At 35.0% G+C, this 24,890-nt stretch overlaps 1 protein-coding gene across 1 annotated transcript in view; it reads right to left on the bottom strand.

Annotated features, from left to right (window-relative positions):
• Positions 1–24,890, bottom strand: part of CSMD1 (CUB and Sushi multiple domains 1) — a 1,244,186-nt gene that overhangs the window by 156,875 nt on the left and 1,062,421 nt on the right. Inside the window, exons 38-41 of the mRNA XM_052809685.1 lie at positions 16,830–16,948; positions 11,270–11,339; positions 8,904–9,020; positions 4,459–4,668 (exon numbers count right to left, since the gene is read on the bottom strand). Of these exons, the coding sequence (XP_052665645.1) occupies positions 4,459–4,668; positions 8,904–9,020; positions 11,270–11,339; positions 16,830–16,948 (516 nt within the window). The remainder of the gene's footprint in view (positions 1–4,458; positions 4,669–8,903; positions 9,021–11,269; positions 11,340–16,829; positions 16,949–24,890) is intronic.

The raw sequence follows: 24,890 nt of genomic DNA on the forward strand, positions 1-24,890 counted from the left end.
ATGCTACTACACAATCTTCATCACTTAAAAAATATTTTATTATAAGGCCCATCTAATGAAAATTTTTAATATTTCATAATACATTGTTCTGGTTTTAGGTGCATTGCTTTTCCTCTATTTAGATAATAGAATAAAATTTTACATAGTCAGTGAGTTAATCATGATAACACTTTTGTTGTCAGCTGACAAGTTGCAATTGGGAGAAGCAGAAAGCAACTTATCTAAAAAGCAAGTGATTTTAACAAGAGAGGGTTAGAGTGAACCAAAAAATAACAGTTTCTTTTGTATGGTGTCCTCTTCATCATATTCCCATTTACTTCTGACCAGACAAAATAATCCTACTGGACACAGTGGGGAAGGGAAGAATAGAAGAAAAGAAGAATTATGAGCTTAATTAATCAACCTTTTCAAAATGCAGAATAAACTTCATGCATTAATATCATGGATTTCTGAATTATGAAAGCTACCATCTTAACGGCAATCCCAGACTGGACATAGCTTATAAAAGATTCTTTCAGCAGTTTACCATGGATGAATAAGGGAATGGTGCCTGTAACAGGCAAAAAGATAAAAACTGAATTTGTGGTTTGACTGAAATAATTCACACAACTGTTAGCTTCAGTAAGCCCAAGATTTCATCTGATCTTTAGACCTTGGGTTATGGCCATCAGCTTAACTTCTGAACATATATGTAATCTTCTTAGCTACACTTGAATACCATGTGAACGATTCCGCAGGCTCAGTTTCCTATTGCTGAGCATACTAAATTGCTCTAATGGGAAACAACCAATATTGGCTAAAAGAATAAAATAAATAAAAAGATAGATGACTTATAGCAATACATTTTCCTGCAGTTGTAGTTCTAAGAAATGTAGCACAGATTACAGAGTCTTTCTGTCTGCAGTGATAAGTAGATATTGCTTAAATATATGCAATAAATTAAAGGTAAATAGATTTGCCTGAGACCGTCTAAGTATAGAAAACGTTAATATCATTGAATCATAGAATCATAGAATGGTTTGGGTTGGAAGGGATTTTAAAGGCCATCTAGTCCAACCCCCCTGCAACGAGCAGAGACATCTTCAACTAGATCAGGTTGCTCAGAGCCCCATCCAACCTGACCTTGAATGTTTCTGGGGATGGGGCATCTATCACCTTTCTGGGCAACCTGTGCCAGGGTTTCACCACCGTCATTGCAAAAAATTTCTTCCTTATATCTAGTCCAAATCTACCCTCCTTTAGTTTAAAATCATTACACCTTCTCCTACTGCAACAGGCCCTACTGAAAAGTCTGTCCCCATCTTTCTTATAAGCGCCCTTTAAGTACTGAAAGGCTGCAATAAGGTCTCCATGGAGCCTTCTCTTCTCCAGGTTGAACAACCCCAACTCTCTCAGCCTGTCTTCATAGGAGAGGTGTTCCAGCCCTCTAGTCATTTTTGTGGCCCTTCTCTGGACCCGCTCCAACAGGTCCATGTCTTTCCTGTACTGAGGACTCTAGACCTGGACACAGTACTGCAGGTGGGTTCTCATCAGAGTGGAGTAGAGGGGTGGAATCAGCTCCCTCAACCTGCTGGTCATGCTGCTTTTGGTGCAGCCCAGGATACAATTGGCTTTCTGGGCTGCGAGTGCACATTGTCGATACTGATAGGTACTGCTGCTGGGCTTTAAGTGAAAACAGACCCAAGCACTGACCAATGATTGGAGGAGTTTGAAGTACATCTATGTCAACTGCATTATGTCGTGAACCAATCAAAATATATATAATCTTTTTTTTTTTTTCCTAGATCTACGCTATCTTTTACTTTGATCTGGACTACCATTTCCTTAAACATCAACAAAGATCACTGTCCTTGCCAAAACTAGAGAATACCATGTACAATAAATATATTTTGATCCAGATACACAAGAAGAAATAAAGACACAAAAAGCTAAGTATTATGACGATTAAAAAGCAAACTGAACCTGTCTTCTTGTCCCCCTGCTGAAACTGTCACAGACCGTTAAAATATGAATGTATGCTTTGCTTTAAAGGGAACACAAAACCTTGCTGAGCAAGCTGGAACATCGCCTCTAGGAGAACATATTTATACAGTCTACAAAACCCATAAGATTTAACTATTAATTTAATGACAGAAAATGCTGTCAGTCAGGAGTTAATCACATGTAGTTGAGCCTATAAAGACTCAATACCATTAAGGAAGGGCTTGTTATAGTAAGGAAAACCACACTGATTAGAACCAGAACAAAGAGCACTAGAGAATATACAGAAAACATATCACATGGCTTTTTATTTTTTTTATTTGGCATTTCTGCAATTTGACACCGTTCTGTCTTTCCAGAAAATTCTAAAAAGAGTCATCTGTCCAATCAAAATCACCCTTGACTACTCAGAAAAAAATCACACTAGGTGGGTGTAATGTTGTGAGATTATTCCCTACATCTAAGACTATGTGACATACCAAAACTCCACAGGCAAGAGAGAGATACGACCTCTTTGTGTGCATCCTTTACGAGCATTAGCCTAATTCAGGCACTCAGAATCTTCCTCTCTACCCATTGACTCTGTAGATACAATCTAACTATAACTCTATGTATGTGTGTATGCAAATAAATACTGTAGTGGATGTGGCTACGATGGAGTTCCTTTGCTTCACAGCAGCTCATATGGTGCTGTGTTTTAGATTTGTGACCAAAACAATACTGATAACACATAAATGTTCTGGCTTTTGCTGAACAATGCTTGCACAGCATCAAGGCCATCTCTGTTTCTCACTCTGCCCTGCCAGTGAATAGATTGGGACTGTGCAATGGGTTGGGACAGGACGCAACCAGGCAGATGACCTGAACTAACCAAAGACATCATCAAAGAAGAGAAGAAAAACATCAAAGACAAGTCAGGGAAGATACCATCGCAGACTACCTCTGACTCCTGGGATCAGTCGATGGGCTGAGCCTCCCTTCCCCCCCATAGGGATGCCTTTGGGTAAGATACGGACTACTTAGTAATCTCTCTCTATATAGAATCACTTTTCCTTTTGATTTCGCGTGCTGTATTTAAGTTCACACGTGCTTTTGCAGACAGTGTATTTATCACCGACAATCCATAAGAACCTATAAATCTGTTGGTTTAATAAACTGCGCTATTCATTAAGCTAGCCATATAAGTTTCTTATTGGGCGCTGCCAGCTCTCTAAGTCTGGCTGTGTGAGTCCATGGAGCACGACTAAACTGAAAGTGCAGTGCGCTATTAGTGAATCCGTAATCATGAGAGTTCAATAAGTTGAACGTGACTGGACTAATAGTGCCAAATTGGATATCACTCAGAATCTAAACCTAGCCACCCCCAGCCCCTCTGATATCTGAGGATAAGCTGGAACACAAGGGGGTTTATTTTCTGCCAAATTACTCTACCCTTTCACATGACAGGAGGTGGTGAGTGATTGTCTTTGCATCACTTGTTTTGTTTCATTGTCTTTCCTCTTCCCCTTATCCTTTACTTATTAAACAATGTTTTTTATCTTGGCCCCCAAGCTTTATTGCTTTTACTATTCCTTTTGTCTTCCTCCCATCCCACTAGGGGTGGGAGGGAAGTGAGCGAGCAGCTGCATGGTGCTTAACTGCCCACCAGGATTAACCCACAATACATACATGTTTATACAAACATATCGGCTTATATACATATATATGAAAACCTAACCAAGTTAGCTAAATTAAGAGCCTAGAATAAGGTGGCATGAATCTCCCTCACTGCAGTTAGATGAGAATTCAACCAGCCATTCTATTGTGTTAAACTATTCAGATACTGCAATGGCGCTCAACAGTTTTGAGTAAGACTAACATTTTAGAAATATGCATGAATTAATGTTTTATTGTCACTAATGGGGTAAAAAACAAACAAAAATTAAGATAAAGAAAAAAGCCAACAGTAGAAGACCACAAAAAGTTCACACTTTCAAATACTGAATATGTGTTTGAAAATACAGATAGAGAAAATGTGTTATCTGGTGTCTTTTCATTTCCTATTAATTTTCACATAAGTCTAGACTGCAAAAATGTAACATAAGAATTATAAAAATTTTCACCTGAATATTTGAAATAACTCATATTATATTTTGAAACCCTCATTCATTATGCTAAATATAACAAGATTTTATAAACTGGAAAACAAGACAGTGAATATTGGCAGTATTGTTCAATAACAGTGTACCTTAATGGGATGGAAAGGGGTATCAGCTATCACCTTTGGCAAATGACATCACCTTGGCTTCAGGTTTTTAAATCAGTAAAATAAAGATTCCAAGTCAACACAATTTCAGTTGTAAAAAAGTTCAACCTATGGATTAATCAATCCACAGATTTAAAAATGCTATATAGTATATTCCTAACATTTTTTAAATTTTTTTTTTAAATTATTTTTCCTTTTTACCCATAAAGTTCATTGTGCTAGTTCCTACTTACCTTGGTATGTCAACTTAAATCCTTGCCTGTTTTCTGAGTGATCACTGTAAAAATGGACCAGTGTTTCGTGAGTGGTACTTAGTAAGGGTGATGGGAGTTCTGTTCCACTAAACTGGCCGATCATAGAGCTGGTGTGGTAAGGCCCATTCTGAATTTCAAGGAAATCATGATTTGCTTCAGTAGAGAAATTCAGAAACTGAATGTGTGCACCTGCAGCATTGAGAAAGAAAGAAAGAAAGAAAAATTAAAACAGAGTTTTTATAACTCATGTTGCTTAATGCTACAGCATGCAAATACAAAAAAAAAAGTCATAATAACTGTTATAGACACTATATTTATATTTCAGACACCATTCAAGGTGGGATGCTTAAATTAAGGAAATAGACGCCAAGTATTGCAAGAGTTGGAGCTTCTAATTTTTTTGTTCCCAATAAATATCATAACCACACATGAAGAGACCAATGAAAGGAAATCACAAAGTCAACAACCAGATATTTGTCAGGTTCCTAAACCAGCCAACAGAAACACTCAAGCAAGGGGCATATCACAAATCCTGCTGTGTCACAGCATGGTCAGGACTATGCCGTAAGAGCATTACCGTAGCTGGGCCAGGCCTCTCATAGGGGCTCAGGATCAGCTCAGCACCCAGGAAGGTTACTACAAGTGATCTTTCAGAGGCAGAAGTTTAGCTACCTAGTTCCAACTATCTACTCTACCTTGTTTTTCCTGACCCAAGGCACCTATATTTGCCTCCTCTTCCCTCCAGCTTGGGCCAGTGTACCTTTAGAGCCATTCTACTCTGTGTGCAGTACTATAAGATGCACGGAACTCCAGACTGGTGACAGGTACTTACTCAGAATCATTTACCACAATCCCTCTCCAGAAGTCAGGTGGTTGAACCAGGCCTTTCTCACAAAATGAAAGGGAGAGAGACAACTCCCCAAATGCTGAACAGTCAGAAGAATAAGCATAATCTCATGCAAAGAGCTGTTTTTAAGTTCTGGCACTACTTCATGTGGACTAAGGACTTGAAATTCAGGCTTCTCAAATTATGTGTATATATAATATCAAAAGAAGGATGGAGGATGAACCCCTGGTTTAAAAGCCAAGTAGTACCAAGTAACTTGCAACTGCACCGCTTGGGCCTAACCTTGCTCTGGTAGACTACAAAGAACTAGCTGGAGTGGAATAAAACAGAATTACTGAAGGATCCAACAAAGCAGTGTGAAATATTCAATGCCTTAACTCTCTGCTTGACATTCTTATTCAGCAGTAGAGTCATCCTCATTCCAGGAGAGTACCTTACAGATTACCAGCATAATCATTCAGGTCATTCACTCAGTCTTGCTCTATAGCTCATCTCTTTGCCTCTGTGGTTTGACTTGTATAAAAGGGATATTTTTTCCTACAGGAGAAACTAAATAAGCTACCAAATAAACTGGTTGTTATAAAATACTCGTAAAAATATGGGATATTTAGCTCTAGTACCTTCTCTGACCTATGCAGAGTAGGAGATATGAAAACAAGTATTTCAGCTGCTGAAGAAGAAAATTTATTCCAATGCTATCAATAGAGAGGCATTTACAGAACATATCAAAGTCTCAATATCAGCCATCTCTTGTATGATGTCTGATACGGTTAGTCTGACTTGAGTGAAACCACTAATTTTATAATGTTCTTGGGATTTAAGATAAGGTAGGACACCAAGCAGCTTGGAAACATCTTGACTTCAGTATCAGCATTTAGTGATTCCCACCAGGGACTGGATGTCAGCAGCATAGGAATTCTAAAGAATTGAGCAGCCACTAAATATTATAGTTAAGTTGCTAAAGTGACAAGTAGATAATTGAATCTGACATATGTATATAGACCCAAAATCAGTGTTTAGGTATTTAAATAAAAGTGGTCTACTGTTATGAAATAGTCTCTGATGAGCCACGGAGTGCACTTAAAATTGAATCAGTCTTATTTAATTACTGAGGAGGAATGTATACGACCAGCTGTAAATATTCAGTACAGAAAAGCTTTAAACCTTAAAAGTAAAAAGTAGACTTACCAGTAACTTTAAAAAATTTAAACTGCCTAGAATAGCCACATTTTAAACACATAAACATTTTTTTTCTTAAAGGTTTTTCAAAGACACTAATTTCAATCAGAGGGGACACTGTATGTGTCACTCAAGCCTTAACTCTGAGTTTATACGGCTTCCAATTGTCAATGTGATATGTCAAAGTTTCCTACACTGAATCATTTCTTACATAAAATTATACAGAATAAAACTGATAGCTACAGAAAATAAATCATTATCCAGTCAAACTATAATTATATTACTTCCTGCTCAGTCTCAACAGGATTTCCTCTCTCACTCGAATGGAGTCTTAATAATGAGAATTCCAAGCTGAGCTAATCTTTTTTACAAATGTTAATCAATTAACAGCTACCTGAAATCATTGCAAAATCACTGCAAGTCACTTGAAAAGATGTACTTCCCATCTATTTAAAATGTTTGGATTTTAGTAGTGTCTTCTTTTACATGATCAGTATATTTTCATGTAATGAAGAGAGCACTATACTTTGGGACACATTTAGCTCCCACAATTTTATTGTTGGACGTTGTTTAAGCACTCCTGTGTGCTTGAGCTCAGTCAATAATATCATGGGCTTCATTCAGTTACAAAGTTTGAATAAATGGATGGAATAAAGGAATACTTACTGAGGGATGAAGTCACTGTGAGGTTAATTATTTCAGTGGACTTTGAATCAATCATTACATGTTAATGAGTGTCCTCTTGATCAGTTTTTGTGCACAGTGCTAATCTCTAACTCATTCAGTATCACCTTAAAATCCTTCCCCAAAAAATCCTGGAGCATTATTAAATTTTGGAAATATTTTCTATATTTCAATGATTTCATGTATTTACTTTGATACAATAGAATGAATGTAGACAAACAGCTCTTAAGTAGACAAGCTTATACTTGTAATTAAAACAGTATCCAAGATTTTGCAATGGAAGTTCTCTGTGAAACATCACATCAATCACAATTTTTAAACCTGCTATAAAGACATTATCTGTGGATTATTTGACAAAGACTTTGGGAAAAAGATCCCTGAAGCAACTTTATGGTAAAAAATGTCCTCTTCTAGTATTTTTGAAAGCAATGATATATCAATGGTATGAACACCTTGTACCTGTTAAATCCCTTGCCAAACAAAACCATAATCTTTTCTATTTATAGGATTTCCACTACCAGACAGTGTCTGAGAAGTGAGAGGGATAATAATAGGGTACAAGACACTCTTGTGTAAATTCATGAAATACTGTCTACATGGAAAAGCTTAAAAGAGCAACTCTGAGAAATATGAAGGGCTGTTTTTAAAAGGCAGTATTGTAGTAACGCAGCTAGGATGATATCACTCCAGAACAGTTGCTTATCATTTATATTTTCTGCAAATGTAGCAGTAGAATGCCAAAATTAGCCAAGGATGTCCTGTGGTTGTCCTAAGGCTATAAGGATATCTAAGGCTACTAAGGCTATCCATAACTATGATGGATCGGTTTTACCAGGTATGCACTGATAAAGGGCACTATTCTAAATACTAGCACAGGATTTCTAAAAATTAACCTGTAAAATACACTCTATGTAAGTAGTACATCTTACTGCAAAAATCCCTCTTATAAATTCAAATGGAAAGCACAGAAAATAAATTCATTTCCAGAGATGGTTATAGGGAATTTAATAATAAGCTTTTAAAATTAATTTTCTTATTTGAGCGCTAGTATTGAATTCACAGTATGGGGCATAATGTTTCACAGCAAGAAAACTTATTCCTCTTTTATTTCTGATAATGATAGAAGATTGTGTTTTATACATGCACTTATAGATCCCTTATTACCCATGATTACCTTCTCAACCTAATTATTATTAATTTGGGGAGATATTTTCTGTATGACAATAGTTTTAGTGCAAACCTAGAAAGTTTCTAAGTTGGCAACTCTTACCTGGGATTTGCGATATAGTTTTAAAACGTTTCTGACCAAATTCATAGTGCTAGAAATAAGGTTCTGTCCAGTTTCATAGAACATAAGAAATGTTGTTAAAAAGTCACTTGGGGGACAATGAAAGGACATTAAACAGAAGACCACTAATTAATTTAGAAGTTACTTTATCTATTTCATCTGATATATCTTCATGCAGCAGACTTCATTTGCTCTGAAATCAGTTTCCAGGACAGGCTGAGCTTTACAAATAACAAGCTGCTTTGACAAAGATATATTTTTAAATTGCCAACCATTTTAAAATCAAAAGATAGCACATAATTATGTAAGGGGTTCACCATACATTTGCTGTATAAAACCTACTTCATACTGGAAATTAGAATATTCTTATATGTATTTAAATCTGATGGTTACAAATAATTGCTCTTCAAATGTAAGTTTACTTACCATATCCAATAGGCAATAAAATTTTCCATGTACAGTCTAAGTTACTAGGGTAATTTCCAGGAAAACCTGGGCTCAGGATCACACCACCCATGTTTGTTAGTGTTCCACCACATTTAGCTATTAAAAATAAAAAGAAAGTCACTGTATCTTTTAATAATATTATTTCTTAATCTTTGGCATGAGATTAATTCAAAAACAGATTTTCTATTTTATCCCCATGACTTCCAAGCAGTGAAATTTATTAAATTTATCACAGTCAAAACATTCCTTATGAAGGAGGAAAAAAAAAAAAAAAAAAAGAATTTGCATTACAGCAAAATGCTTACTTAATGCAACATGTTCAGTGTGATTTTACTGCAAATGTGTAGTTGCACATATAGACTGGGTAACCCATTGTCTCAGTTTGCCAATTAGAGTTAAAAATGTCTGGTGCTATGTTAAGATAGGCTTCATAATCAGAGGAACAAATCCGGAATTAAACTGAATTATGATACTGATCCATGACGCAGCTGCAGATCTACTAGTTAATATAGTTAAAACCATACTTGAGTTTAAAAACAAACAAACAAACCCCAACACAGTTCTTTCTTTAATTCAGAAAGAGGATAGACTAGCTGCATAACAGAATTATTCTTTGCTTATTATCTGTATGCTTCTCTTCAGCAAATTCATGTGTTTGGAGATTGAAAAGCCATTTGCATAATTTAGGATGACATAAAGCTAAACTATAAATACGTGAAGTTACTTGTAAGGAAGTGGCTGAGTTTACACCTTTGCTAGGAAAATAATATGAAGGAAGAGTAACTTCAAGAAATCAATTTTAAATTTTGTAATTTATATTTACTATTTGAGGAATCATTATTTAAAGCCTATGAATCTTCATGTCAGGTATTACAGTGATGTATGATCTGGTAACAGAATTGTGATGCTGTGATACTGTGCATTGTGATAACTGTACTGAAAAAATGAAAATAAGCTACTGGTTAGACCACACAAGAAATTGAATCAAAATAGGAAGAACTCCACTAAAAAGTTGAGAAATCAGTCCCAAACTTCTCAAATATCTATACCTCCCTGCAATGTTAAATACATTATTTAGTGAAAAGAACAGATTTTGGTTTGCATTTCTAGAAAAATCAACATTTTAAAGGTTGGAGGCTGGGAAGGGCCATGTTTTAAGGGTTTGGTTGTTTTTTGGGGGGATATTTTAGCTTCCAGGACAGCAAAATTTCATGAACTAAAGGAAAAAAAAAAAAAAATCAATGAGCACACTGTTTGCAAATAGGAACCATACTTAATATACAAGGTAAAACATAATATTAGCAACCCCCCCCGCCCAAACCGCAAAATACACCTTCCTGAATAAATATTCCATTTCTAAAATTGAGTTGAAGGAACTGCATTGCTTTCATGTTAATCACAAATGACTGCTTCTGTAGAAGTTGACAATACAACATAATATATAGGCCTAACAAGGAATCTTTTAAAAAAATTTCACATTAATATTGCTTGATATCATTCAAATCTTTTAAATTCCTCTAAGATATGAAGCTAAAAGGAACAGCTTTTGCTGACTGAATATTAAAGTTAAAAGCATTCACCAAAGAATGTATTTCAAAGCTGAAGTGACAGAACGTTACGATGGAGCTGTGCTTCTCTCCCCTCCATTCCTGCTTTTTCTTGAAATAAGCACACCAAAATCTTGACTCTCTTAAAGTTTGTTTAATCAAGAAACAATACAGTAGAACAAGATTGTTATCTACACAGGGAAGACTGATATCTATTGGGTAAGGTCTTGGTGTGCTTAAAAGGGAATTTTTTTTTTAGCTTTGCTTTTTAACTCGGCATTATTTAACGGCTTTCTCAGATGAAAAGAGCCAGCCTTTTCTGGATCCCTAAAACTCTTTTTCATTCCACCACCCCGGAAGGCTTGGCTTCAGAGCTGCTCTCCACTATCGACAGACTGCTTGCTTCTTTGAGAAGTCTCCTAGGCTCCCTGCATGACCTGCCTTGTTCTTGAGAAGGTCCTCCAAGCTGAGCATGCTGCAAAAGGAATGTGTTAACTTCCTCTCCCTTCTGAAGAAGATTCAGCCTGATTCAAAGCAGAGTATTAAGGACAAGCTAAACAATGGTAAACATCTGGGTTTCCTCCTTTGCCCACTCTCACAATATTTTTTTAAATAGTGTATACACTATATATAAAGAAAAATTTTATTGTAGTTTTTCCGCATTTCATAGATACAAATGGAAACTCAAAAAAGTTTGGAATGAAACAGAATTAAGTGAAGGAACAACAGGCATGACAAAGCCAGGAGTTTCTTCTGACTGATGCTCAGAACACACTGAAAACATGTAAATATCCATACCAATGCAGAGAGGAGGTGGATAGTTCCAGCGTCGAACTGTTCCTGGCATGCAAGAAATATGAGAACGGCCCTGTTTGAAAAGGGCAGAATATTAGATTACAGATACTCATTATGAGATTTTCCAGGAAGGCAGAGCTACGGAGGACCTCCTAGATTCTTATCTGTGTCTTTTCTTACATTAACCAACTGCATTATAATTACTTTTATGAATTTGTTAAACTCTCTTTTCAAATACTTCAGGTTTAATGTTCTATTTTTCTGCTGGATAAATGTCCTAAAACACTCTTCCTTTGATAACTTGAAAACCTCTTCATGTTTTTGACTAAATATAAGGCTGGTAACAAGACAGAAGCACCTGACTGCATGCATTCATATGGTCAAATTGGTTCACTCCTTATTTCAATTCCAGGGTCCTCATCCACAATGTAAGCATACTAGTTCTTTTTCAGGCTGCAATCTGGAGTGAATCAACCATTGCTCTGAATGAACAGTACGGACACAGAGAGGAATTTGTTCCACATCTGCTTGCTACAGATGGTATGGATGTGGACCATGCCAAGACAGTCGTCCACAGTTACCAGCAGGCCTTGAACTCTCACATGGCCTCACAACATGACCCACTGCATACATGCAACACCTTGGCAGACAGCTATAAAAGTACAAGTGCCTCTTTATTTAGCCGTCATGTTTAATTTACTCTGCCTATTTTTAAGAAACATCACAAGAACCAAGCAGAATCATGTGGTGGTAGCTGGAAGTGAAAATGACACGGCTGTAACCTGCAAAGCCGATTCCCACAAACTTCAGGGTGGCTGCCCTGGACCAACTGCAAAATGCTCCCAGCTTTGCTTGCACTGGGAACAGTTCAAGCTGAAAACCTAACAGTAGCACGAATGGAAGTTTTTATTTGTCAATTCTGTCCTCTGAGGAACTCAGGTTATGCATTCTGCTGTTGAAATGTGAAAGCTGAATAAACTGGCAGGAGTGAAAGAATCTGATAAAAAGATTGAGATGTGGGACTGGGAGCAAGGTTTAGTTCCTGTTTTAATCGTCTGGATATACAAACATACACTTAACATTTCTTGTTTATTTTTATCAAGTATATTAAGAGTCTAATATTTAGTAAGTTAGCACATTTTATCAATATAATATGAAGGCTTACTTAAATATTAGTTGTCCATAGCAATCAAAATCTCATAAAAATAAGATAGAATAAGTAAACTACAGTAAAGGCAAATGCATTTGATGAAATTGCTTCTGCATCATTTGGTATGTTTACAAAAAAGAAACTACACACACTACCTTGAATAAAGTTCACATAGAATTTCATGGAATAAAACTATTTTAATTAATCATTTAGTTAAATACATTTAGACAATCAGCTTCTGAAAGACAAACTGAAACACTTCCAAAAAATGGCTTGAAGGAAAAAAAAATCAGTTTTCATTAAAATTAGGAAAACTTAAATTAGTCTTTTTCTTATAAAAGTACTACAAATTGATAACAATTCAATATTTTTTTAGAAACTAACCTTTTTTATTTTAGCACTTATTGTGTCATCTTAGTTACTTGCAAAATGGATGAGGTTTTGAATAATTTACTTAATGCAATACTCCCTGTTTTATTTTATTCTCTCCTCCTAGTCTTCTATGATTGCATGTCTCTGATGTGAGTCGGGGGGGAAGCCATAATTTAACTACCACAGTCAGGAAAAAAAATAAAATGGCCTATAAAAGATCTTTTGAAAAATAAAATTAAATGATTCCTCTGGCTTCAAGCCTCTTCCCAACAAGAGCACACTCTGATTTCAGTCTTTTAAAGTCCCCTCCTGGGGGGAGACACTTAATCCTACAGCTAGCAATTACCTTTCTTATGCATCTCCAGGTAGTAGTTTGAGCTCTATGACTTTTCTGGTAAGTCTCAATTATAAACTAATCCACACCTGATTGTTATTGCTAGCTGTGAATATGTTCTCTAAAGACGGAGGTAAATTCACAGCTAGAGTGAAAAAAAAAAAAAAAGATCTGCAAAGTTATGCTGATCTATACTTGTTGAATAGCAAATATACTGTGCCTTGTAGAACCTTATTTTCATTATTATTTCTTTTTAATTTGGAGCCATGTTTACTTGTCCTGTCTGAGGAACATACTACACATACATGTGGATGCACTTTCTTACACCAGAGTCCATACAGCATAGAAATCCTCATTAATATTTTTAAAAGGTTCAAACTCTTTTCTATTGAATTTGGATATTGAAGGTCTTGTTTTACACTTTAGAGAAGATCATGAAACTAGTTTTTATATAAGTCATATTCCACAGTGAGGATTAAATTTGTATATTTATGGAAACAGAAGTAAGAACAACAGTTAAGGAGCAATATGCTATGAAATTTTAAGAAAGTATTTCATTATAGAATGCCTGTAAGTATAAAACCAAAACTGCAGTTAGTCATATTCAAGGACTACAGAAAAGACCCTGCATGTAGACAAAAGATGTCATGTGGTTTTGCTATAGTGATATACACAGTGTAATAAAGTTTAGCATTAACACAGATCGGTTTCTTATGTGCAGATCTCTTTCTCACAAATACATGACTGTGTTGTACTAATACTGTATTTATGAACTCACATATCTGATTTTTTTCTAAGTAAAAATAGATCCAAAATATCAAGTCAGGGCTAACAATGTGTATCTTCAAAAGGTTTCCTGTACTCATTCCAACTACTTCTGAAGTATTCATATTCTACTGTTATCATTCCACCTCAATATTTCAGCAATACTATTTTAAGTATGGACAGAAAATTCAGTGATGGTGTATCTTGAGGGTTTATCTATTTCTAATCCATGTCAGAAAAATGGAATCATCCCCTTTTTTCATATGCAAAATGCAGATGTTTCATAGTTGAAAAAGTAGGGAGAGAAGAGTGTGAAATATGATGGGCAATACAAGTAGGAGTCACCTCACCAAACCAAAGCAGTTTAAAGCTAGATACCCATGTTAACCATTTGATATCCTAATCGGTGAAGAAAGGTGATACTTTCAGGGTAAGGTACCTGTCCTAACACAAAATCTTAGTATGAATCAGCCCTTGGAGGTGTGTGGCTATTTATCTGTAGTGTCACAATGAGACCCTAAACAGCTGATTCAGATTAGATAACTAGCGTTTAGATGGAAGGAATTGGATTAGATGCTATTCCATCTCCAGAGGAAACAGTTAGTATAGGGTAAGTTTTTCACTTTTTTCTACCAGATCACTGCTATAAGCTTACCCAACAATCAGATGTTCACCTATATATATTTCAGTCTTAACGGCTCAGAAGCAGTGGCCTGGATCACAGCAATGAGGTGCTAAGCACCTATTGGCAATTCTATGACAGCCCTACCAGCATCACCACCAGATCCTGACCCTTTCACCATAGGGTTGAACTGAATAAAAATATATAAAAAATTCCACACAGCTTTTCTACAAATATTCAAAATAGGAAACTTTCTCAAAGAAGCAAAAAAGAGATTACTTTTGATTTAATCCAACAACTCTTAAAATACAATTATATTTATTATTGTTTAACCAAGTTTATTACAGGCTGACTTTCAGATAGATTTTGCATTGAAATAGAATGTCCTGAGTCTAGGGATTAATAATAATAAATTTAGCTCAATGCATACAAAAAAAGGACTATAAGAATAAGCTACATCTGTACTAGTGGAAGTGCTTGGGCTTGTTTTCTAGCCTTGAGGTCAAATGCATATTCTTTTGGTATCTACCTCCTCAACTTTTTTCTTCTGAATTCACCTCTAAAACAAAGTGTCACGATGCAAACTGCCTATCAGGAATAGTCTCTGGCTTGTGATAATTACTGAACTGTGATACTTCACCTAGGCCAAAAGCATGCCAGCACCTCATTATAGCAAATTAATATCACTGAAGATCAAATTTCAGTTCCCATACCTTTGCCTCAGCTATAGCAACATAGATGTATCTGTAGAATGTGGGTCTTCATCATATACTTAGTTTAATGCTACTTTGGAATAGAAGAAGGTTAATGGTTCATTAGCAGTCTTTAAATGGAAGTCAGAATCCATCTGGGACTCAAGCTTTAATGACAGACAGTCCTTTTGAAAGGACCATATAATAAAAATACGATATCAAATCTCTCATTTTCTTACTGACATTACTGCTACCTACACAGGATACTGTAAGGGAAAGATGAAATACGGAAAATAAAGGTTTTAAACCAGTAGGTATTTTCAAAATAACATTAAATTTTCCTTTGCTGGAAAGAGAAAAACTTAAGTAGTTTATATTTGAACGATCAGCTGGCTTGTCAGCAATCCCTGAACCATTAAATGAGCAGCAAGTGCTCAGGATGGGTAGAGTAGGCCTTATTGGGCCCAAGTCTTGAATCTTTTCTACTTAGTAGGATACTTATATGACAGAATCTTTTTTGGTATGGATATGGGATGCTTCTGATACAGGCTGTTTCAAGTCATGCTATAAATGTAAAGAGCATGCATTAGGTTAAAGACTTGACCCTGTACCTGTAACACATGACTGAGAAGGTAAACATATTGCTGATTACCTAGAGAGACTTTTCAAGTGCAGGTGTTCCCACAGCCAGCCTAAAGCTAAGATGTTCAGTCTGAATACTGTCTGAATTTTAGGGGAATGGTAAGGAATACTGAGACCAAAGAATAAGCCCATATGAGCTGAGGGAGTACTGAATTGGCAAACATCAGATAGGGAGCCAGAACTTTATCCTTCTCTGGAGGAGAAGTTGTGACACTTTGCTTCTCTGATACAATCATATGCTTATACATTGTCTTGAGTGGGACCTATTACCACCCAAAAGATTCTGAACTCAGATGTTTTCAATGTATTGCACCAGTGGTGGAATACATGTAAATGAATTAGCGGAACTAAAGAGGGAAGAAAAAAGCTTTCAGTCTTAGATTTACATAGTGCTGTGACATTTATAAACAGCAGAACAATAACATGTCTACCATGGGAAACTAAACCAGTGTGTGAACAGTGAACATCCCTAATCTGTGAGCTAATTTGTAATATTTCTTTCCTTGAAAGATTTTTAAGAGTAGATTTAGCATGAATCAAATTTGCTTTAGAAACTAAATTCTACAATTTCTGAGCAGAATATGAAACCCCATGATGTATTTCTACCACTGTGGTTAAAATTTCACCTAGAGGAACCACTTCCAAAAATGGGAAAACACAGTACAGTTTCAATAAGCGCAGTACTAAAATCATTTTCTAGAGAAAATATTTTAACCATGTTATTTCCTTGTCCATTTTGATGTTTTTTACTGCTTGATGGTATGTTAATCTAAGACAAGATTTGCCAGCCCAGATTTACTGAGGGCCAGACATACTACACATTCATAGCTTTATAATGTGGGAGTACTCACATAGGCTCTACTTAAATCACGTCTATGGACACACTACAGACTCTTCATTAAAATAGGTTTGGGGTGGGTCTATTGCCATTTTGTTGTAATTATTACACAGTGTATAATTCGAAGAAAAATGAAAGAAAGAAATACCTGTAATGTATATCCTGGCTCACACTGAAATGACAAAACATCATTCACCATATATCTATCTCCTGATTTGATCCCATTGCTAGGAATTACTGGTTCTGGACAGGCAGCAAGGCCTACAGCTGAGGAAAGTAAACACAAAGATTGAAAAAACATAGATAAGTGGACAACAGCTCTTCATTGATATTCTCTGCTCTAATGAATTCTTTCCACAGCATTGGGTTTTTTAAAAGAACATTAATTAAAAATTTATTTCAACATTAAACTGAAATATTGCTTAAAACACCAAAGTTTTCAGAACTGCCCTGCAGAATACAAATGGTATGACCGAAACACAAAGATTATATACTGTGACTGTACCAATTACTATGTCATTTTGCTGTCACATACTATGCTATTTTATTGTCTTCAACCAGTATGGTAATTCTAGTATATTAAACAGCCTTTTTTTTTTTTTTCTTTTCTTTCTTATCCTCGTGAAGGAAATGGAGAGAGAAAGAGGGAATACACTTTATGTATATTCTCTCTTTTCAACAATAGACGAGCAGAACTACTGAGGTTAGGTGGTAGAGCCTTTTGGAACTGCAGCTAAAGGCCAAGAGTGTTTCTTATGTTTAGAAAACTCCATTGACTATAAAGAAGTTCAGACATCTGAAATTTAGTACTCTTAGCCCAAAACTAAATCTTTGCATAGGTGTGACAGGACAGTCTGTTCTTAACTATTTTTAAGCCAGGTGTTAGCAAACAGATTAGTTTTACAAAGAGACTTCATGATTAGTAATTTCTCAAATGTGTTCACCTAAATTTGGCCACCCAAAGTACTAGCTTCTAGTTTTTGCCAAGTGCATATCACTTTTGGTTTATTCCTTGGGTGCTTACCTAAGGAATCTGTTAGTCAGTACAACTGAAAATTACATATCATCTCTGCTATCTAAGCTAAAATGCTCCAAATGAACAAGACAGTTGAGAAACTGCTTATTAGATTCAATAACTCTGTGCTTTTAACATTTTCTTCGCAAACAGAAGGACCAGCAGAATTAGTTTGCTTGGTTTATGGTCTGACAATAGAATCTCATTCCCCTTATAATATTAAAAACCTTATTTGAAGTAAAAAATAAATTTAAAATGTATAATCTTAATCATAAAACAATTTATTAATTAAAGGAAGTTACTACTGAAACATAAATTTGTAACTGCTATATTTATTAAAATATGACGTGTAGAAGCCAGAGCAGAATGGAAATTATTTTCACAATGTATGAGAAGAGATCTTTAGAATTTATTAGCATAAAATTCTGTAAAAATCAGACAAAAATAATACTTTCCTGATTGTGGTACTATGTGTCCTTCAGTTCACTTGTATGAAAAAATAATTGACTAAATGCTACAACTCTCACCGTCTTCTTATGAAATCTAACCCCTTTGGTGACAGTAAGTGCAACTTTACAGAGTGTTTAGTACAGAAATTACATGATATCTGGCTTTACTCTGATGTCTGACATTTTGGAGTCTGTTGTTCCAGATGGTTCATCATGAAACAATATCTGATATTATTCACTGAAACCCTAGTCTTTCTACAGAAATACAACTTTCTTTCAGATAATGCTGCTTACACATTTTGATACAGACAGAGTTTTAACTTTATGCCCTAAACCTTAATGTATCTACTTTTCATCACTCAAATATAAATGCCTTACTAATCTTAAATACGTATGTAAGAATTTTGTGTTTGCCACTTCAGCCACTTCCAGTTAGTTTTTTGCAGCTCAAGGTTTAGTTGAAGTAAATATATTTTCCCTAATGAAGCACACAGAAGTTTGAAATAGCTTTTATCCTTTCACTTGAAATTGTGATTCCCGAGCCATTTTTTTTCTTTCCTGGAAATATGTCCCATAATCCTGTACGTTCTTTCGATGCCCTGTGCCCTTGAGTCTTACTACATTTCACTTTTTTCAGGAATGAACAGAGATAATGGCAAGTCATTCTAATGATAAGTGACAGCTATCAAGGTATGAAGTGCAGTCTTCGTAACAACTGATGCAAGAGTTATCAAACTAAATATTTTCTAATTAGCACATAAAGAATTATTTAATAGTTGCAAGCTACAGGATCTCCCTGAAGTAGTTCCTTTGTGTACTGGAATGTATAATTTAGGAAAATATCTAAACATACTTTAAAGATTTTCAGCAATTTCTACTACAGAAGTTACAATTTTTTATGTTCTACCAATATCATCAACTTTCAAATGATGTTATGGTGATTTCATGTGGCACTAGGGACTTCATGTGTGGTCATTACCTGGAACTGTAATGTTCCAAATAGGCATCAGGATATCATCATTAACTTCAATGGTTTTGGTTTTGTTGCAGTTTCCTAGTATCATTCTTTTGGTCAACCACTCTGTATTCTGCAATACCACAAATGTATCCATGTCTGGAAAATTTATTTGAGTATAGGTACTAAATAGCTGTGATCTGCAACCACACAAACTGTCTATTTGCTCCAGCATTAAGTGAAGGGCAACATCTTATTTCAATAATTCAAACTACAGTATATAGACTGTTGTTTACTCATTTGAGAATCCAGTGTTCAGACACCACTTCAGTGAATCAAGCCTTATTTCTGCATTTCCTTACCTTTCTCACTCTTGAATAGACACTAAAATTTAAAAAGATCTGCTCCAAACTCATCATTATTAAATAAATAAGCACCTAACAAAAACATTGTGACTAAATTGCTTACAGATAGCAAGGTACTTGCTGAATTCTGTGAATGTAAATTTGAGGTTCACTTCCTGTCTTCACGAAATCTGTATTCTGGTTGAACTCAGCATTCCTGTGTGTTGAGAGTTACAGGCATGCAGTCTTAGTTCTGTATGAATAAAGTTACTTTTGCAGATTTTTCTGAGTCACAGAAACAGTTTTATAACAGTGACTGCATAGCAATACTAATAATGTTCTTGTGATGTAGCTCTTTCCATCTTTAGTTAAATAGCATACAGAATTTAAATAGACTATGATCAAAAGAAAATCTTCAAAGTAATTTTCTGTGCAACTGTTAGATACGGAATTACACTACGTATTTTAACTTTAACAGATTCTAATAACTTGGTAAAAACTTTCTGCTAGCTGCTTATACTTTGTATAATACTTTTTATGTACTACTTCTTTGGTCTGATGATACAACTTACAGTATAGAATATTCTATCAGAATATCACAAAACACTATGTAAAACCCACTCATAATTGACTTTATTTGATACACCTGTCATTAAGAAGCAATATTACCTCCCCAAAAGCAAAGAAAAAGTTGGAAACAGAGTTAAATACTATTCTGAAGCCTCAACCCCATCATTCTAATCATTGCATAATGCTAGCTTAGTTTAGTTGGATAACTGGTTTAGTTAGAACTTGTCCAAAAATCTAAAGAATGCTTGAGAGAAAGCAAACAAATTCTGGTATCCAGAGACAAACTAGAGAACTTAAATATTCAGAGGCTCTGAAATACGTTAAATTAGATTGTATGCGAACAGTCAATAATAAAGGGAAAACATGTTAAATGTCAAGTCCAAGCAATCAAAAAAGGACAAAGATTGCTTAGTGCATGCTCTTCAGAGCTCAGCATCTGCTATGCAGTATGAGAGAGAACACATCAATGTCAAGAATGATAACCCTCTCCCTGACCTTCTTCCACTTACTGCCTGCTAAATACTTTCTTGGCTCCGCTGTGGCATAAGACAAATATACCTCACTTACATAATTATATACATGCCTACAATTACCTCACATTCTGTCCAAACATCACTGCCATTGCTGACAGAAAGAAAATCCTTGCTGGCATATCTGACAATGTGAATGCCCATTAGTGTCCATTTCAGAAAGCTGCAAACTGAATAACACAAGAATTTCTTGACAGCTTGACCAAAAGTCATCAGGCTTTCTTTTTTGAATTCCTCCCACCCGTCCCTATGTGGCTAACTGAAACATATTGTTCTTTATTATATTACAAACTTCAAGCTGGAGTGAATTTTCTTTCCATTTTGATGATGGTGTATATCAAAACCCAAGCTGTCCCTTCCAAAACTGCGAGCTTCAGACACCAGCCTAGAAAATGCATTTATCTCAAAGAATTACTGCAAGAGGGGTCAGATTCATGTCAACAGCTAGTAAGTTGTATAGATATACTGACAGGATCAGGACCTGCTAAATTAAAAATGGCATATTTATGATTCACACCTGCTTTAACACAGGGAAAAAGCTTACTTCACTGAAGAGCCGCATTAAAGATCAAATTGCATGAAAGATCTTAATCTGAACCTACAAAAACCAATATGCTACTTAGAAGAATACATTTTCTTCTCTACTAGTCTGATTTTTGTCTTTGAATTTATAAGAGATCTTGACAGAGAAGTACTACAAAAGATAGCCATTGCTCTCTAGTCCCCTTACCAGTGAATTTGTTATTTCAGCTCCTGAGAACATTTAGCACTTGAAAATATGCAACAGAGAAGCTTCAGAAAAGGAGACAGTAATTAAAAGTAAGCTTATGTTCTCACACATATTACATCATCTTGGTATAGCAGTAAAACAAAAGCTTACAAAAAGAATGATGCTAAATTGTGCCATATATCCTAATTCAAGGTAATAAAGCTAGATGACACTATTAAAATATTCAAAGTAATAAGGCTAGATGACACTATTAAAATATTGACCACATAAAACAAGAGTTTTAATGAAATATTTTAATTCTAATCGCTACATCTGGATATATTCAGACATATACTTATAGACATTTGTGGCCTAAACCTACATGTCTATATTCATCATATATTCAGTTCTTACTAAAAGAAACCTGACCAACTGAGAGGTTCAAGCAGCATGCTGTATGAGCAAATACTCATTATTTCCAGACTTTTTTTAAATTTGTTTATATTAAAGATTAATTTAATTGTTATATTAAAGAAAATATTGAAACTACTACTGAATTAATAAGTGAGATTTTAAGACCAAGCTTGAAAGATCAGTGCCCACAAATACAATCGAATTAAACAGGCACATTTCTAAACCATACTGTTTGGATAGTTGTTTCCTTTGTTCATTAAGATTAAAAGGAATTCAATCAAATAGCAGGAATATTTATTCTTCCTACTGTTGTACATATTAGAAATGCAACAAAGCACATTTTGATTGAACTTGCTGGAGGTTGTGAAAATAATTATGTTATTTATTCTACCACAGTTTGAGGGGAAAAAAAACATACATATGAAGGATTAGTTTAAATGATTAATTCTTGCCTTTTCCACAGTTATCTGTTGCATATTCTACTGCTTTTGTTTCTCATCATAGGTTACTGCAACCAGTTTAACACCTACAACTCTTCTGAAATAACAAGAAACAATGCCACACAGTGGCTCTCAATAATACTTACAATTATGTTATGACCAGAATGAAATTTTTCTAAGCCACTAACCAATTATGTCTTTTAATTTGAGTGAGTTCCTGTATCTGACATTAAAAACAAACCCAAACCAAAACAAAAAAAACCAAAACAAAGGAACAAAGGAAAAAAAAAATCTAAGTCATCAGTTTGACCGTAGCCTAACACAAAAACATCCTAAGGTAAATGACAAAATTGTATTTTGTACCAGAAGACTTCTGTGGTTTTGAAGGCTACAAAGGGAACATGTGCACTGCCTAGATTAGACATGAACTTAAGCTTGCAGGAGCAGATTGCTCAGATCCTTCCCACGAAAATAAAGACATACAAAGAGCCCGCAAATGGAGAGGGCAAGAGAAAGACATATTGCTAAAAGGAAGACAAAGTTTCAAGAAATAAAACAACATTTACTCAGTTATTTAAATTATCTTGAAATATTTAGGATTAAAATAAGCTCTCATCAGTGGCTGAAGCTTTTATAAAGTCTTTATGAAGTTCTATAAAGTTACTTTGAAACAGCAATATACAGTATGGAATATAAGATATGTGGTCAAATGATAGCAAACTAAACATATTTTACTGAAATAAAGCTGTTTTCCCTAGCATACTAATCTAAAACCAGGCATATGTATAACATTTACACTGGTGAAAATATCTTTTTAAGTAGAAACTCTCATTCATTTATTCTAAAATACTAAGGTGATTTCCTAATATCGTTATAAAGACTTTTTTCATATAATGACATCAGGGGTCTGCAGGATTCTGGAATGGTTACTTTAGAGCAGTTTTACCTACACTCCAATTTGAAATGTATGCAAAAGATAAGGCTAGACAAAACACCATTAGGTCCACTTTGTCTCTTCTGTCCCTGCTGTAGCCTGCTGATGCAAGATTTAAAGTAAGTTATTTGGACATGATGAGATCAGCAGCTTCTTATTGCGAATTGGCATTTTCCTGCTATATCTATCGTTGGAAAGTTAATTGTCTTCACTGTAATTCCTAAAGGTCTTCTCACTAGAGAAGAATTTATATTAAATGTAAGGTCATCCCTTCACTGTTCCAGGACTAACACTCTGATCTACTGGGCATTTGCATAGGAAGGGGTTTAGTGGTTTTAGTTCTAATAATTTATTGTTCTTGTTAATCAGGGAACAATGAGTACACAGCAACTTTCATTGCACTTCCTGTTCATGTAATTTTCCAGTCACCCTCAAAAGATTTAAAACAAAGCTCATTTACTTAAATAATTTTCTTGAAGTGTATTAAATGTTTTAGGACTAAACACTAAGCCTGGTTCCCAAATTAAAAGAAAGCAAAGAAAACCCCCAAAAGCCAAATGCAATACAATGTGAAATGTGAAAAGAGGATTTGCAAAATTTTCATCTTATGAAAAGTATTACAGCTTTCTCAGTTTCAAAGACAGACAGCCTTTTCTCCTTCCAAAATACTTATATCTAAAACCATACTAAAGGATCCAGTGTCCTCTGATGCATACATATAATTTCAATTAATGCTAACTGGGAACTATATACATGTAGTAGGAGAAAAGAACACTAAGGCTGTATACCATGAGGGATGTTGGTAGCCATGAAGTTCAGTATTTTGGTTTATTGTTCTGGAAAATAAAATTAAGCCATGATCTCTGTGGATTTCCCTGAAATCTGATGAAAAATCAAAACAACTGTGAATTTTTATTGTTAGTTTTGACTGACAGCAATTGATTGTTCAAGAAAACAACTTCATAAACAAAGATATTCCCCTTCCACAGAAGAGCAGGAACTATACAGGAGTACATTTGGATTCATAAAAATGTTACTCAAATACGAAAGTAAGCATAGCTATAAATGAAATACTTCAAATAAAACCATTATTAAATCAGACCCACCAAATTTCTATAGCAAAATACTTTAAAGTAGAACAAAATAACCTAGTTGAAAATGAAATAAAAAGTGTGCCCACCAATTTTAGTTCTCTGAGGACTAGTTAAAATTTATTTTTTGGAGCCTTTCTTCTCTATGAAATTTCTGTCTAGCCATGGGTAAAACAAAAATAAATAACTAATCCTCTGCATCTACATTGCTGAATTGCTATACTGGAGATTTTTAAAATACATATTAATTCTGTTTTGCTTGTATGATTACATTATTGTCATTTATTATTATTTCTTTTCTTTTTCAAAACTAATGGACAGTTTTTCAGCTAATATAAACTGGCATAATTATGTTGGGTTTTTAAATTAATCTATACTGATACTAGCTCTTACTTATTGACAGTATTTCCCAGCAATTTTGTGATCTCTCTTCCTCTATTTAATCTACTGTGTCCCTTCACCTTGCTTTCTGATCAGGAAATGAAAGGGATGTTATACAATTCTTTCTGGAAATCTGTCATTCACCTTTGAAATACAAATTTTTCCATGCATCATCGAAATTTCTTCTGTTGTGATTACATAAAGTCACATATTGCAGCACAAAGAGAAGTGCTACAATGAACAGCAGAACTGATGAATGGGGAAGGAGTTTCTTATGGCAGGGTTCAGAATCCATTGCGTTTCCTCTGTCCTCAATGAAGACAAACTAAAGGAGACAACGGAGTGGATTCCTGCAAAGCAGCTACTAACAACTTACA

This window comes from Harpia harpyja, chromosome 15 (genome assembly GCF_026419915.1).
Source record: "Harpia harpyja isolate bHarHar1 chromosome 15, bHarHar1 primary haplotype, whole genome shotgun sequence".
NCBI lineage: Eukaryota > Metazoa > Chordata > Aves > Accipitriformes > Accipitridae > Harpia > Harpia harpyja.